The following is a 13,132-nucleotide window of genomic DNA, read 5'->3' on the forward strand; positions in this document are numbered from 1 at the left end:
GTATAAGTGGAGGTACAGAGGGACAATAAGATGGTTTTATTCCTCATAGAATTTGCAAAACTCAAAATTTTGTAGATGGCAAGGTACTTACAGAAGCCAGTACATGATACTCAAGGCACATAATTCATTCCACTCTAGTCCATGCAGGGAATCATACCAACAGCATTATGTCCCTAAGGGTTCGTTACCCAAAGAATTTTGGGTGTTTATTTTTCATCAAATTATAAGTGATTTATTAAAACTGATTTTTTTCAGACATCAAACTGAACATGCTTTTCCCAGAATTATTTAATTGCTTATTTCTAATTACCATTTAAGAGTGAGAATGTTTTTATCCATTCTAACATATGACCTGATTTCTCATTTCATAATTTTCTGTCAAATGTTATTGCATGCTTATGATTGAAACGCAGACTTTTCAAGTTCCTTATTTATCATCTCTGGGCACTGAAAACCTCTGTGCTTCTTGTCAATATGTCTTTCTTTTGAAATAAAGTATTTCCAGTTTCTCTACTCCTCCTGAACAATTTATAAACAAATACTCCCAATTATAGCATAAGAAGTAGGTTGACTTTTGTATCTTTTGCAATGATGAATTTATAAAGTGTATTCAAACCTGAATACTTGAAATTTGACAAATCTATGAGGACACTGGTACTCTGATAATTTCTTATACAGCACTACCAGTGAAGGATTATGTATCCTTCTCTAGGAATAAAGATAATTGTTCTCCAGTACTCAGAATCAAATAGAATTTGTTTTTTTCTTATGTTAAATTTCTTAACATTTAATTCATACTTTTTCCCCCCACTTCTGGAACAATTCTTTGTTGTATTACTTACCTGTAAACAAATATTTTCTGTCCTTTTTAACATAAATAATTCTCTTCAAAACAAAAATTATTTTTCTTTCCCCTTGTCATCTGATCAATCCTTTGAACCTGTACTTATTTAAATAATCATGTGTCTGCATTATTTCAAATCTTTAGAGTTGGGTTGCATTTGGATTTTATCAAGTCCTTCATATGGATGTACTAAATGTTGCTGAGTGTTGGATATCATTACATTGAATGCTTGAAATTCTTTCATAATAACTCAGTCACACAGAAGTTTGCAGGAAAACTACCAGAGAGCTTGGTAGGATCAAGCTCTCACCATCATCTGTGAAGACCATGAAGATAAAGACTGAGGTAAACTTTGAGATTTATAATCAATAACCTAATGAGGAGCAAACAGAGCATTTCTAACACTGAACTTCAATGTATCTCAGTGTGTGATGACTTGGCTTCATAGAGGACAATCCTCTTCAGAGAATCCTTGAGAGCATGGACAGAAGGTGGAAGAAGACTGTGTTAATGAAGAACGCAAGATACTTTCTGTCACCTGTGTTGTGCCAACAGATCATAAAGGAACTTGGAGCCACTCGGTTCTGAATATATTAGCTGTCTGTACATCTCTATCCTCCACATATGGGACTTTGTGGCTGGAGCAGGCTAACAATAGACCCCCGTTCAGTTACTGTAGGACTAATTCATCCCACCTGCCTTTATGTGTCTGCAGAAGGTATGTTCTCATCTGGATCAACTGTCCTTTCTGGGTGTCTTTTACCATCAATGAAGAGAAAAGTATTTCTACACCAAGCTTGGTCTTAACAGTTTTGAAAGCCTACATGAGAATGAGGTGACTCCTCACCTGAAATAACATATTATTTCCATTGATTATAAAAGAAATTCAGAAATCTAACTCCAAATGCATACACTGAAGACAAATACAATTGGTCTGATGAAACTCACTTACTGACTCTGCCAAAGACCAGATAGTGAATAAAACATGGTGACCTTGTCCTGAAACTTTGTAAAACAGGCTGAAGAGATTCACTTCGCATTGAAGAGCACATTCAGCCTCTCACTGGTACCTCTCTGGAGCTGCTTCCCAGTTTTCAGTTATGCCATTCGAACACATGAGAAAAGTGATCTGGCTTCCAATGAGACTTGTCAGAAATTACAGCTGCTTTTTTTATGGCTATCCATGCCTATCCACTCATTCCACAGACATTTATTTAAAGGACTACAAGGTAAGCTAAGGACTTGCAGTATTTTAACTGTTCTGCAGTAAGTGTCATGGGATGCTGAAGGATAATAGTGTACAATTAATATGTGAGAGATACATCTACCCTCCTTACTTCAGCATGGAAAGGGAGGAAGGAAAAATCAAAAACTCAGGAAATAAGGAAGCAGTAAAATTGCTATGATTAAAAAAAAATGTTACCTACATTTCCTGAGGTTGGAAGGAGTGGTATATGTTGTTGTTCTCTGATGATACCACAGATTTAAGGTCTGAGCAATAATGTTCCAGTTTGTGTGACTATGTGTAGCACTGAAATAGTAGCAACTATTATTTATAATTTACCTGCAAGTGTACTGACAAGTCCCAGACAGGGATTTTCACTCCACTGATTCAGATGCTGTAAAAATATGCAGCAAAAACACCCAAACAATATCTGTTTCTAGCCATTTGGAATAAAAGTAAAAACCAAAAAACTCAGCAGTTCCCAGATATGGGAGTACAAGAAAATAGCAAATTATGAAAATAATGAGATTATTATGATAGGAGTAAGAACTAAATACATAAGTCTGTATATTTTAATTAAGGTGTGGGATATTGTCTCTATGCAAAAGTCAAGAAAAACTTGCTTTCAAATTTCAAGGTTGTTCATGCTACAAGACTGAAGCAAATTAAGAAAATATTTACCTTTATCTGGCCTTTTTCACAGGGTTCACTGCACACAGATCTGATGATATTACTTTTCTCTGCCCATATTTCATCATCGTCCATTTTCAGCTCACCATTGTCCCAGCTGCCAACATTGATGTAATCAAAGTAATCCTTCCCCATTTGTTTAAAATTCATGATTTCATATCTTTGGAAACACAAAGGAGAGACATAGCTGAGGTGAGGAGAACATCATGAAATGTTTCAAATTAAAGGAACATGATACAGTCAAAAATCAAGCTTGTTAAAATAAAGAAGAAAAAATTTAAAGCATTATGCTTGCTTTTGAGTATCTCACAATAATTTCTCTGATATCATAATCTTTCTTTTCCTTTCTATTTTAATTTAGGGGTTTGAGAGTGTTTTATTTGTTTGGGTTTTGTTTGTGTTTGTTTGGGTGTTGTTTCTGGTGGTGGTTTTTTGTTTGTTTTGGTTGTTTGGTTTTTTTTTCTATCACCATAAAAATTTCCCTGAAGAGTCCGGGGTTAAGTGGCTGTGCTCCTGAGACTGACTATTTGTTTCAGAGAAACCATGAAAATGAGTCAAACAGAATTCATTCTGTGCAACTTTCAGCACTGAAGCCAATTGCATAAGGAACCCCAGTTCCCCGTATAACAGATGCTGAGTAATCTAAACCAGTAATAGCAATTCCTGATGCTACGTGATCCTCACTGTCTGCAGCTGCTTATTCCTCTCCTGAGAGAAGAAGTCTGAAGATAGATAAACTCCCAAAGTGAGGTAGAAGTAACTCAGGTCTATGGGAGCAAAGGAAACTTCCTGTGCCAAAGACAACCAGAGAGGAATCAGGCACCACTCTTCAGGCACAAAGTCTGTCCAGGAATCTTTCTTTTTTTTTTTTTCTTCTCCACTGTTGCAGCAGCAAATGATTGTCTCTCCCATCCATACAATCACTTTCATATAATTCCCCAGCGATCAGAACATATTTAATTCCTCGTACAGTATAGTGTGGAAGAGAAAGTACATTCATGACTCAGTCCTAGGCTGCTTTTGGGTCAAAGATAGAGCTGATCAGAGTTTTCAGTTTCATGTTCCTCTTCCTCCTACTTCCTTTTTAGCTCCCACAGAGTCTTGCAGAAAGTCTGTGGAGCAGCACAGGACTCACTAGCCTCCTACTACTGAACACCAGCCCACCTTTCTACCTTACAGTCCTGTTCTTTTAGTACTTTCTTGTAAGGCATGCTTGGAAAACTGAGCAACTCATGAAGCAATGATGTCATGCTTTTCTTTAGCTCTTCTTTAGTGAATTTTACATTAAGCTGTCTAAGTACTATGGAATTCACTGACAGAAAACAAGCAAAGGATATAGACCAAGAAGATTAACACAACCATGGATTTAGAAAAGCTACCTGGTTCATAAACAAGGAGACATCTTTCTCCTGTCAGCAGGCACCAAATTTGTCCCAAAGGCAAAGCATACAGGCAGGGTTGGATTACGAGTGATATTGTCAGCATGTAATTTCTGAAGTCCATTATATAGATAAGTGAAAGAACCAGCTTATTGAATCAAACAATCTCTTAAGTAAGATACTGTGCTGGTTTTGGTTGGGTAGAGTTAACATTCTTCACAGTAGCTACTATAAAGATGTTTTTGTTATTGCTGAGCAGCGCTTACACAAAGCCAAGGCCTTTTTACACTGTCACATTGGCAAGGGGGTGGGAGTGCATGGGAAGCTGAGAGGAGACACAGCTGGGACAGCTGACCCCAAGTGACCTAAGGAATATTCCATACCATATGACATCCTGCTCAGTATATAAAGCAGGGGGAAGAAGGAGGAGGGAGGGGATGTTTGGAGTTATGACATTTGTATTCCTAAGTCACCATTACGTGTGATGAAGCCCTGAAGTCCTGGAGATGGCTGAACACCTGCCTGCCCATGGGAAGAAATGAAAGAATTTCTTGTTCTGCTTTGCTTATGTGCACAGCTTTTGCTTTTCTTATTAAACCATCTTTATGTCAATCCACAAGATTTCTAGCTTTAGCTCTTTCAATACTGTCCCCGATCCCAGTGGTGGAGGACTGAGCAAGCAGCTGCATGGTACTTGCTTCCTGCCTGGGGTTAAACCATGACAGATACCCAAGTATGTCTTTTAAGCTTTGAGGAAACCCTTTGAACACTGACAAGGAGTAGCCATACTCTATCTAATGTCAATATTTTTCCCACATAAAAAACATAACATAAAAAAAATTACAGTAAAACTATTCTATAATATTATCCATTGATGGATCTCAGGACGCTTTGAATCAAGAAACAGTTTAACTGTCACAGTGGGGAAACTATTGTATGGCAGAGATTCAGTGCCAAAATCACACACAGGTCAGGATCAGGACTGCAAGCAACCTCTGAAAGAAAATGAAATTGGAGCCTGACTGAATGGACAATGCGATATTATGCATATTATATGGTTCTTGAGTCTTTACAAAAGAAGAAAAAATAAACACTGACACAGGCAGAATGAAAAATTTATGATACTTATGGATTTTGAAATATTTTACTTTCCGTCCTATATAAAAAAGGAAATGTCCACAGCTTTGATAATGACCTCCTCAAAGTTGGAGATGTGAATGCCAGACTGACAAAAATTAATTGAATCCAGACAACATAAGCACAAATCCAAATAAAGAGGCTTTTGCGCATGGTTATAAACTGAGTTTTTTTCTAAGGTTCACAGGCATAATAACAGTCTTTCCAAGGATTAAACAGACTAACCAGAAAGTTAGCCCAGAGGTCACTGTGGAGTCATTATTCAGCGTTGTCAGGACATTGCAACCCTCCTATGAGCAAAGCTTTGTTAAAGCTGTCAATTCAGATTTCATGGAGAGACGAACAAAAGTACTGTCAGTGCTTAACAGGCCACAGAACCTAAACCAATGACCCCTCCTATAGTAGTTCCATACATTCCAAGGAGAATACTGGAAAGGAACCTAAAAAATTAAATATACTCTTGTCTGCATAACTCATGTCTCTCTTCTCTTTGGAGAACAGCATTGGCGGACACATAGAAATAGCCAGATTCAGTAAATCCATTGCTATAGTGGAGGTTCATGAGTCACTGGGTCCCTGGAGCTTCCTTGAGATAGCACAGGGACAGTTTGTCACTTTAGGATAGGAGAGACCAGATGGTGCAATAGCACATTTCCAGCAGTGCTCTAATCACAGTGCAAAATACTTGTATCAAAACAGGAGTGCCATGAAGTTGCTGAGAATTCATATTCTATTGGTAGCATAGTTAAAACACCAGCAACTTGCTTTTCTTGCCTTTTCTTGCCTTCTCAGTTTCTCTTCAGAGTTTCTGTGGTATTTATAGATAGTTGTTATCTTCCTGAGAAATCATGGCTGTTCCTTCCATACTCATTTTGTTTTTCTCTACGTCTTCTGTCTCACATAAAACAAGCCCTACACTAGACTGTCTCTGCTTAAAACTCAATATATACATAAAGGAATTTCAAATAGGGCCAGGATTCAAAGCAACTTGTGGGATTAATCATCTGTTGTATAATATCAAATGCCTTTTGCTATACATCAAAATCCTGAACTATCTAGGTCAGAAAGGCTTTTTATGTTCCGATTTCCTGCTTAACACCACCACCACAGTACAGCTGTGAGGATTTAAATTCCAGTTTTATGAACTGAAGATGCAGTTATCAATGCAAGTGAACAGGGCAGATGAGTTGTTCCAGTATGACTGCACCATCACTCACCTCTTGCAAATATTGTCTGACAGTGCTTAAAAGACTATACACTACTCAAAACCTGGATGTTAGAGATGGAGCTTCCTATAAAATCTTTTTAATTGTGAAAGAGTAAATTTTGACTGAATGTTGTCTGATTTAAGCACGTAGACTGGATTTAATAATGTGGCTGTTGTTAGAGAGGAGGGAAAAAGAACTATGATTCCAAAGATACAAAGTTCATTGGTTTGAGTAGACACAAATATCACACAAATCCAGGGAAGCTGGTCTTTCTTAAAGTTGGGCTATCCTGAGGTGCTCATGGTGTCCCCATCAACATGGTGTTTGCATGCTCTTCAGTGAAACAGTTATGTCCTGGGACTGAGCAAATGACTGTACATGATATAATTCCTTCATCATCTTTCTTAGAAATTAATTTAAAAATATCCTAGATATTCAATTAAATTCCTTGAAAAAAAATGGTGTTAAATCATTATTGTTAAGAATGCCAGTATGAGGAAAAGGTAAAACAAAGACCTCTTTGCAATATTTAGATATTGTCATAGATGTTGTCATGTCACATATTGTTTATTTGTGACAGGTCACACATCACTTATTCATGGCACTCTTCAGTTTATCTGCAAGAAACAAGTGAAACAGACAGGAATAGGGTAGGATGCAGTTCACTGTGTCTGAGCACCGATAAAACCAAAGAGGAAACCTTTCAGAGAAGTCTGGGACAAGTCTTTTTAAAAGAATTCGGTCAGAAAAAATCAGATTTAACACATTTCTTCAAAATTCAGCTATTTGTAAAAATAGAAAAGTTTAGCAGAAGACATCCTTGCTCATGCTAAAACAGATCTGAAAATAAGTCTCCATTTGAAATTTTCCTAGATTTCTGCCAGTTTGTACCTGAGTTCTCCTACCAGCTCATAGTGCACTTCCTTAAATTCTGAGTCTGAAGAGTTTGAACATTTGTGTCTCCAGAGACAGACTCTTTTTGGGTGGCTATCCTGATTGCTTTTGGGGAGAATGTTGACTTTGCAGGTTTTCAAATAAGATAAGAAAAAAAATTCAGTTCTGAAATAGTAGAAATTTTTGGAAATATCAAAATATTCTTATCAATGAATTTGCCTTTTCCTACCCATCTCTACTAGGAAGTTAATGCTCTCCTTTCCGTTCACATTAGTGAGACAAGACAAAATTTAAATGAGTGTACAGGATAGATAATTTTCCCTCTAGTCATCTGTTTATATGGTGCCGTCACAAAGATGTTTTAAAAGTTCCCAATAATGTAGACGGAAAAGGGAAAGTGCTGGATTCTGCACCTGTGATGTGGCAACCCTGGGTGTACTGGGAAATGAGATGCTGGAAAGCAGTGCCATGGAAAGGGACTTGAAAGTCCTGATCAATTGCAAGTTGAATATGAGTCAGCAGTGCCCTGGCAGCCAGAAGGGCCAACCATGTCCTAGGGGCATCAGTCAAAACATCACCAGCCAGTAGAGGGAGGGGATTGTCCCACTCTGCTCTGTACTGGTGTGGCCTCACCCTGAATATTGTGTGCAGTTTGGGGTGCCACAATACAAGAAAAATATTAAGCTATTAGAGAGTGTCCAAAGAAGGGCAACGAAGATGGTGATGAGCCTGGAGGGGAAGCTGTATAAGGCTTTATTTGAAAGATATGGAAGCAGATTTTTAATAATTCTGATTTAAAAAAAATCGTGGAAAAAACAATACAATATTTATGATATTGTTTTTTTTCTTAATAAAAGAAGTCTATCTGCTATGATTGTTTATTGCTCAATCAAACACATACATTTAAACACTCAGAGAGAGAAATATGCTGTGGTAGCCATCATGATCTACAAACATAAAGATCTGATGGTTTGTTTTGAGTAATAGAACCTTTAAATGCTACAGATGAAAATGCAAATTCATGCAGGAAGTTTTTAAGACTGAAAATCTATATCTTTAACACAATAAAATTTCACATTAAAAAAAAAGAGCTATCTTTTAAAAATAAGCACAGAAAGTCAAGAAATGTGAAACTAGAAGTGAAATCTTAGCTCTGATGTCAAGCCTGCATGTATTCATTACACACATTTAACATCTCTGGTATTAAACAGTTTGACAAATGTCAACATTACCTTCCTGGAGAGTCACCATTCTCATCAAACAAGATCATGTCCCCAGAGACCCCAGTAAAGTTAGTCTTCATGAGGGATTCCAGGAGCTTCCGACCATCTATGGGCTTCATGGCATCGCAGAGGCCCACATAGCCTGGGCACAGAGACAACTGCATGTTGTGGAGCCCATATGCCATCGAGTATATTGCATTGATTACAAAGCCCATCTTGGAGTCCTGAACGTGCTGTGTTCTCAGAGTCATCTCGCCTGCCAGGGAACAAGTAGGGGGTTAGTGCATAGAGCTGTAATACAGTCAGCTCTTCAGACATCTGTTGATGGGTTGATTATTAATAGAGGAAAAAGTATTTTAAAGTGTCTTCAACAGCTCGTAGCAGATGCTTTTACTGATACACACACTATGTTAAAATAAAAACAAAGAAATGTAAGAGGTTCTCCCTAAATATTTTATTATCCAAATAATGCCTTTTCCTCTGCAGCTCATCACCTCACCACACCTATGTTGTTTTTTGACTGCTGCTCTTTCATGTGTCTTTTTAAAGCATGAATCATGGACATTATGATATAGTGTTTTGGGGAATCCAGAAACTTCTCCCCACCTGCAGAAATCTCTCCAAAACCTCAGAAATATTAGTTTAGGTGTAAATGCTAACATGAGGTCTATGGACCTTAAGAAAAGGTCTACAACTGGTAGAAAAGTAGTGAACAGTGAACCAAAGCAGAGAAGTTTTGGCTGCCCCGTCCCTGGAAGTGTTCAAGGCCAGGTTGGATGGGGCTCTGTGCAACCTGGTCTAGCTGAAGCTGTCCCTGCCTGTGGCATGGGGGTTGGAAGTAGATGACATTTAAGGTCCCTTCCAACCCAAACCATTCCATGATTCTATGAAAACATTTCTGTTTCAGCAACATAGAACCAAGCCTGTGCAAACAGACTCAGCTAGGCACCATTCTTTTACTGTACCAAAAGTTCCTATCTTAATAATTCGCCTACTTCTACATCTCTTGCACTTTTATCTTTATGAAATGAGGATGATGATACAATACAGGTCTGCGAAGAGGTTAGGTATTGAGTCTGTTTAGCCAGAATCAGTGAATCTTACCTTGTTTGGCTTTTAAAACCTGTTTGCACTTCTATTCTCTATTTATGTTGCTGTGAAAAGTGCAATAAAAATTTATTCAGCAGCATCTTGCAGGCCTTTATTTTTTATAATCCAGTATTATTAGTAACAACACAGAGTGTCTAGACACCTTTTGCAGAGAAGAGTTAGAATATCCAGCTGGTGATTGATCCCATCATAAAATAGGTGCATATACATACAAGCTCCCCTTTTCAGTGGTGAATGAGAACATCACCACACAGTTTTAAACACTAAAATATATAGGAACACGTCAGGAAGGGTGGTAAAATACATAATCTGAACTGAAAAACAGTGTGTAGAGGTCAGTAAGTGAATGAGAGGACTGAGAGATCCCTTTTTCCCTTCTATTTCATGCAGAAGCTGGCACTACCAGTTCCAGTCAGCCTCATGAGCAGTGATTAATATTTTGGAAGGCTAAGCAATATGAGCTTGAAGTATCCACAATGGAAAAAAAGGTTAGAAGAAACACACAGTGCTGCTCATTCATTCTGTTCTACCAAGGTATTGCTGTTTCCTAATTAAAAATAATAGGCATAAAAACTGCAACAGTGGAGCACATGTAAAACCCATATTAATTGAAATTAAGTGGAAAATTTTACAACTGTATTACACTGCAATACACAAAACTCGGTTTAACCAATTATTCATACTCAAAATTAAGAGCTCACACATCATGCAGTTAATTATAGTTGTCATTAGAATGAATCAGATTTGCATTGGCAATAGTATTTATCATAAAACAATATTTCGGCTGCTTTATTGCATATGATTGCCTAAAAATCTAATAACTTAATACTTACAGAAACACTCTCCTCTGGGCTTTGTGCTTCATTTTTATAGAATTATTATTCTGATTTTCTTTAAACATTGAGCCTCATTCATTTCACCTGATGATTTGTAATGCTTAGCTTTTCTTAGAAGCTGCTGGAAATTGTCAATGGAGTTGTGAGGCAATTAGCCTTTGTGAAAATTTTAATATACCTTTTGCTGCTGGCTAAAACATTCACTTGAGATATTAATTGTCACACTTGGCTATATAGGGGCAAATCCAACCTGCCAAGGTCAGTTTACGGTACCACAAGACTTTGTAGGTAAGGGAACATCTCAAAAACTGAGACGAAATAAGTTTTTTTCTCTTTAGTATACCTTAATATGGCCTTAAAAAATACCAGTATTAAAAAAACCAAAAAACAAACAAAAAAACCCCAAAACAAAACAAAACAAACCACCAGAAAAAACACCAAAGTCAAGGTTGAAAGTGATTTTCAACCAATTTCACAAAGTGCTTTGACACGTTAGACTTGAAACACTTAAGTAACCCTTATTTACTTCAGTGATCCTAGAAGTGGTTTTAAGCGAAAACTGAATACACAAACTAAAAGGTAGTTCTCTCACTCAGTGAAAAAAAAAAAAAAGAAAATATTTTAAATCTATCTCTGCAACCTGTATGACTTAGCCTTAAACACGTTGCTTACTTGAGAGTTAGTGCATATTGTTCTCGCTGGAACTCTAACACAAATTCTTATTCTTATACCTCATCCATGAGTTCTGTCTTCAGCCAAGAACCTTTCCTGACACAGAGTCATTCATGACATGGAGAGATGGATGAATTTAATGTTGATGGCTTCAGTAGCATTCAATGGAATTGAGTTCACAGATTAAATTCTTAAGCAAGAATAACAAAATAATCTAACAGAATTTGAGGAGTTCCTACAGAATGACTGGGCAGAGAATAAATATCCACAGACTGTAACCTATATGTGTTCTTACAATATCTATAGTAGAAGTCTTTTCTGTTAGAGTAAAAAAAAACAAAAAACAAACCAAACTATGTATCTGTAAAAGATCTGTTTTTCTCCATTTTCATACAAGAAAAAACAGTGAGGAAAGACAGAAAAAAGACTTACTTTCCTGTGAGCTGGAAAATCCAGTGTGATGCCATTTAATGTTGGCGTGTAGGGAGAAGCAGGGCATGTTTACATTATTATTTTAGTTCAGTTCAGGTATGGGTTTTCAAAAACAAATTTCCAACTCATTCTCACTCACTGTGCTTTGGGCTGGTTTGAGTGTCACCATTTCAGAGCAATATATCAGATTTCTTTTGAAAGACACTAAACTGTGTGTGCCCCAGACATAGATGAAGTGCCCCAGGAAAGCACAGATAAAGTGCCCTAGGAAAGCACCTAATGCACCACAGCTGCAAGCGGGTGTTCAAAACTTGGGACCATGCTACAACCAGTTCAGAGTAAAACTCCCCTAAGCTGTGAATCTTTCTTGGCCCATAGTTTGCAACTAGACTCAACATTGCTCCCAGAATGCTGCAGACAGCAAAAGTTGGAGGTAGAGAGGTGACAAGGTCCATGGGACAGGTACAAACCTGCGTTTCATAGGTCTCCATTCGATTCTTACTACAATTTTGACAGGCTCAAGTACCTTTCCTATGGTAGGCATGAGCAATTTTTTCAGGACGTAGCTCATTTTCAGACAAACATTACTAAGAATATATCAACCTATTCATGAATCTGTGTTGAGGTTGGTGTTTCTGTCCAAATGATTATAGATAATAATATGCACTGCAATACCTCAGAGCCAATAAATATTAACACTGTATCATGATAATTACTGCAGAAATAAAAAATTCTGCCTCCTGAAATTAAGATGCACAAGGCAATGGAAGAATGCATGGTGAATCACATCTTACTGAATGAGGAAAGTGGGACAGTACTTGGAAATATAAATGATCAAACATTGTGGAATTCTCTGAAAAATGAGTGGCTAGAGAATGTGTTAAGTTTATTCCTTTATCTTTCTTGTCCAAGAAATTTTGGTAAGTAAATAAGGGCTTATTCCATTATTTTTCAAGCTGTGAGACCATGAAGCAGTTCCAGATTTGAAGCCATATAGCCATTTATGTCTACAAAATATTACACAGACATATCCTGTCCCTTTCTTGGCAAATCAGATAACCCATCTGTCCTTCATTTTCCCATCTCACAATACTTCCTTTTTACTACCTTTTATCTGCCACCTTTCTTTAGACCAAATATTCCTCAGGAAGATGACTACTTCTCACTACCTCCCTGTTTTTCCTCTGCATAATGCAATCTGCTTGTTATTGGCTGGAGGTTTGAGGTCCTATCACGCTGTCTCTGAAATTAAAGCAAAATTTTCATGGGTTTCATGGGAAATTTAAGTATGTAAATATTTATTCTATAGGGCATTTAGGAATATATACAGGATTCAGGTGAGCATTTACAATATGATTAAATGTATTAAATATCAGCTTAGGAATACGCTGCCACTGGAGCAGATGAATAATATCTGTGCTTTTTCCTGATTAAATATATATTGTGTATGTCTGGATTTGTCTGTATGTTCCCAAATTTATT

General features: G+C 37.2%; 1 protein-coding gene across 4 annotated transcripts in view; it reads right to left on the minus strand.

The window, feature by feature from the left end:
• Positions 1–13,132, minus strand: part of GRM5 (glutamate metabotropic receptor 5) — a 238,295-nt gene that overhangs the window by 43,131 nt on the left and 182,032 nt on the right. For all 4 annotated transcript variants that reach the window (XM_008928326.3, XM_018071431.2, XM_018071433.2 and 1 more), the window contains 2 exons: positions 8,610–8,856; positions 2,751–2,919 (listed from right to left, as the gene is read on the minus strand). In XM_008928326.3, coding sequence (XP_008926574.1) covers positions 2,751–2,919; positions 8,610–8,856 — 416 coding nt within the window. The remainder of the gene's footprint in view (positions 1–2,750; positions 2,920–8,609; positions 8,857–13,132) is intronic.

Source organism: Manacus vitellinus, unplaced genomic scaffold (assembly GCF_001715985.3).
Source record: "Manacus vitellinus isolate BGI_N305 unplaced genomic scaffold, ASM171598v3 scaffold_2_pilon, whole genome shotgun sequence".
Classification (NCBI taxonomy): Eukaryota; Metazoa; Chordata; class Aves; order Passeriformes; family Pipridae; genus Manacus; species Manacus vitellinus.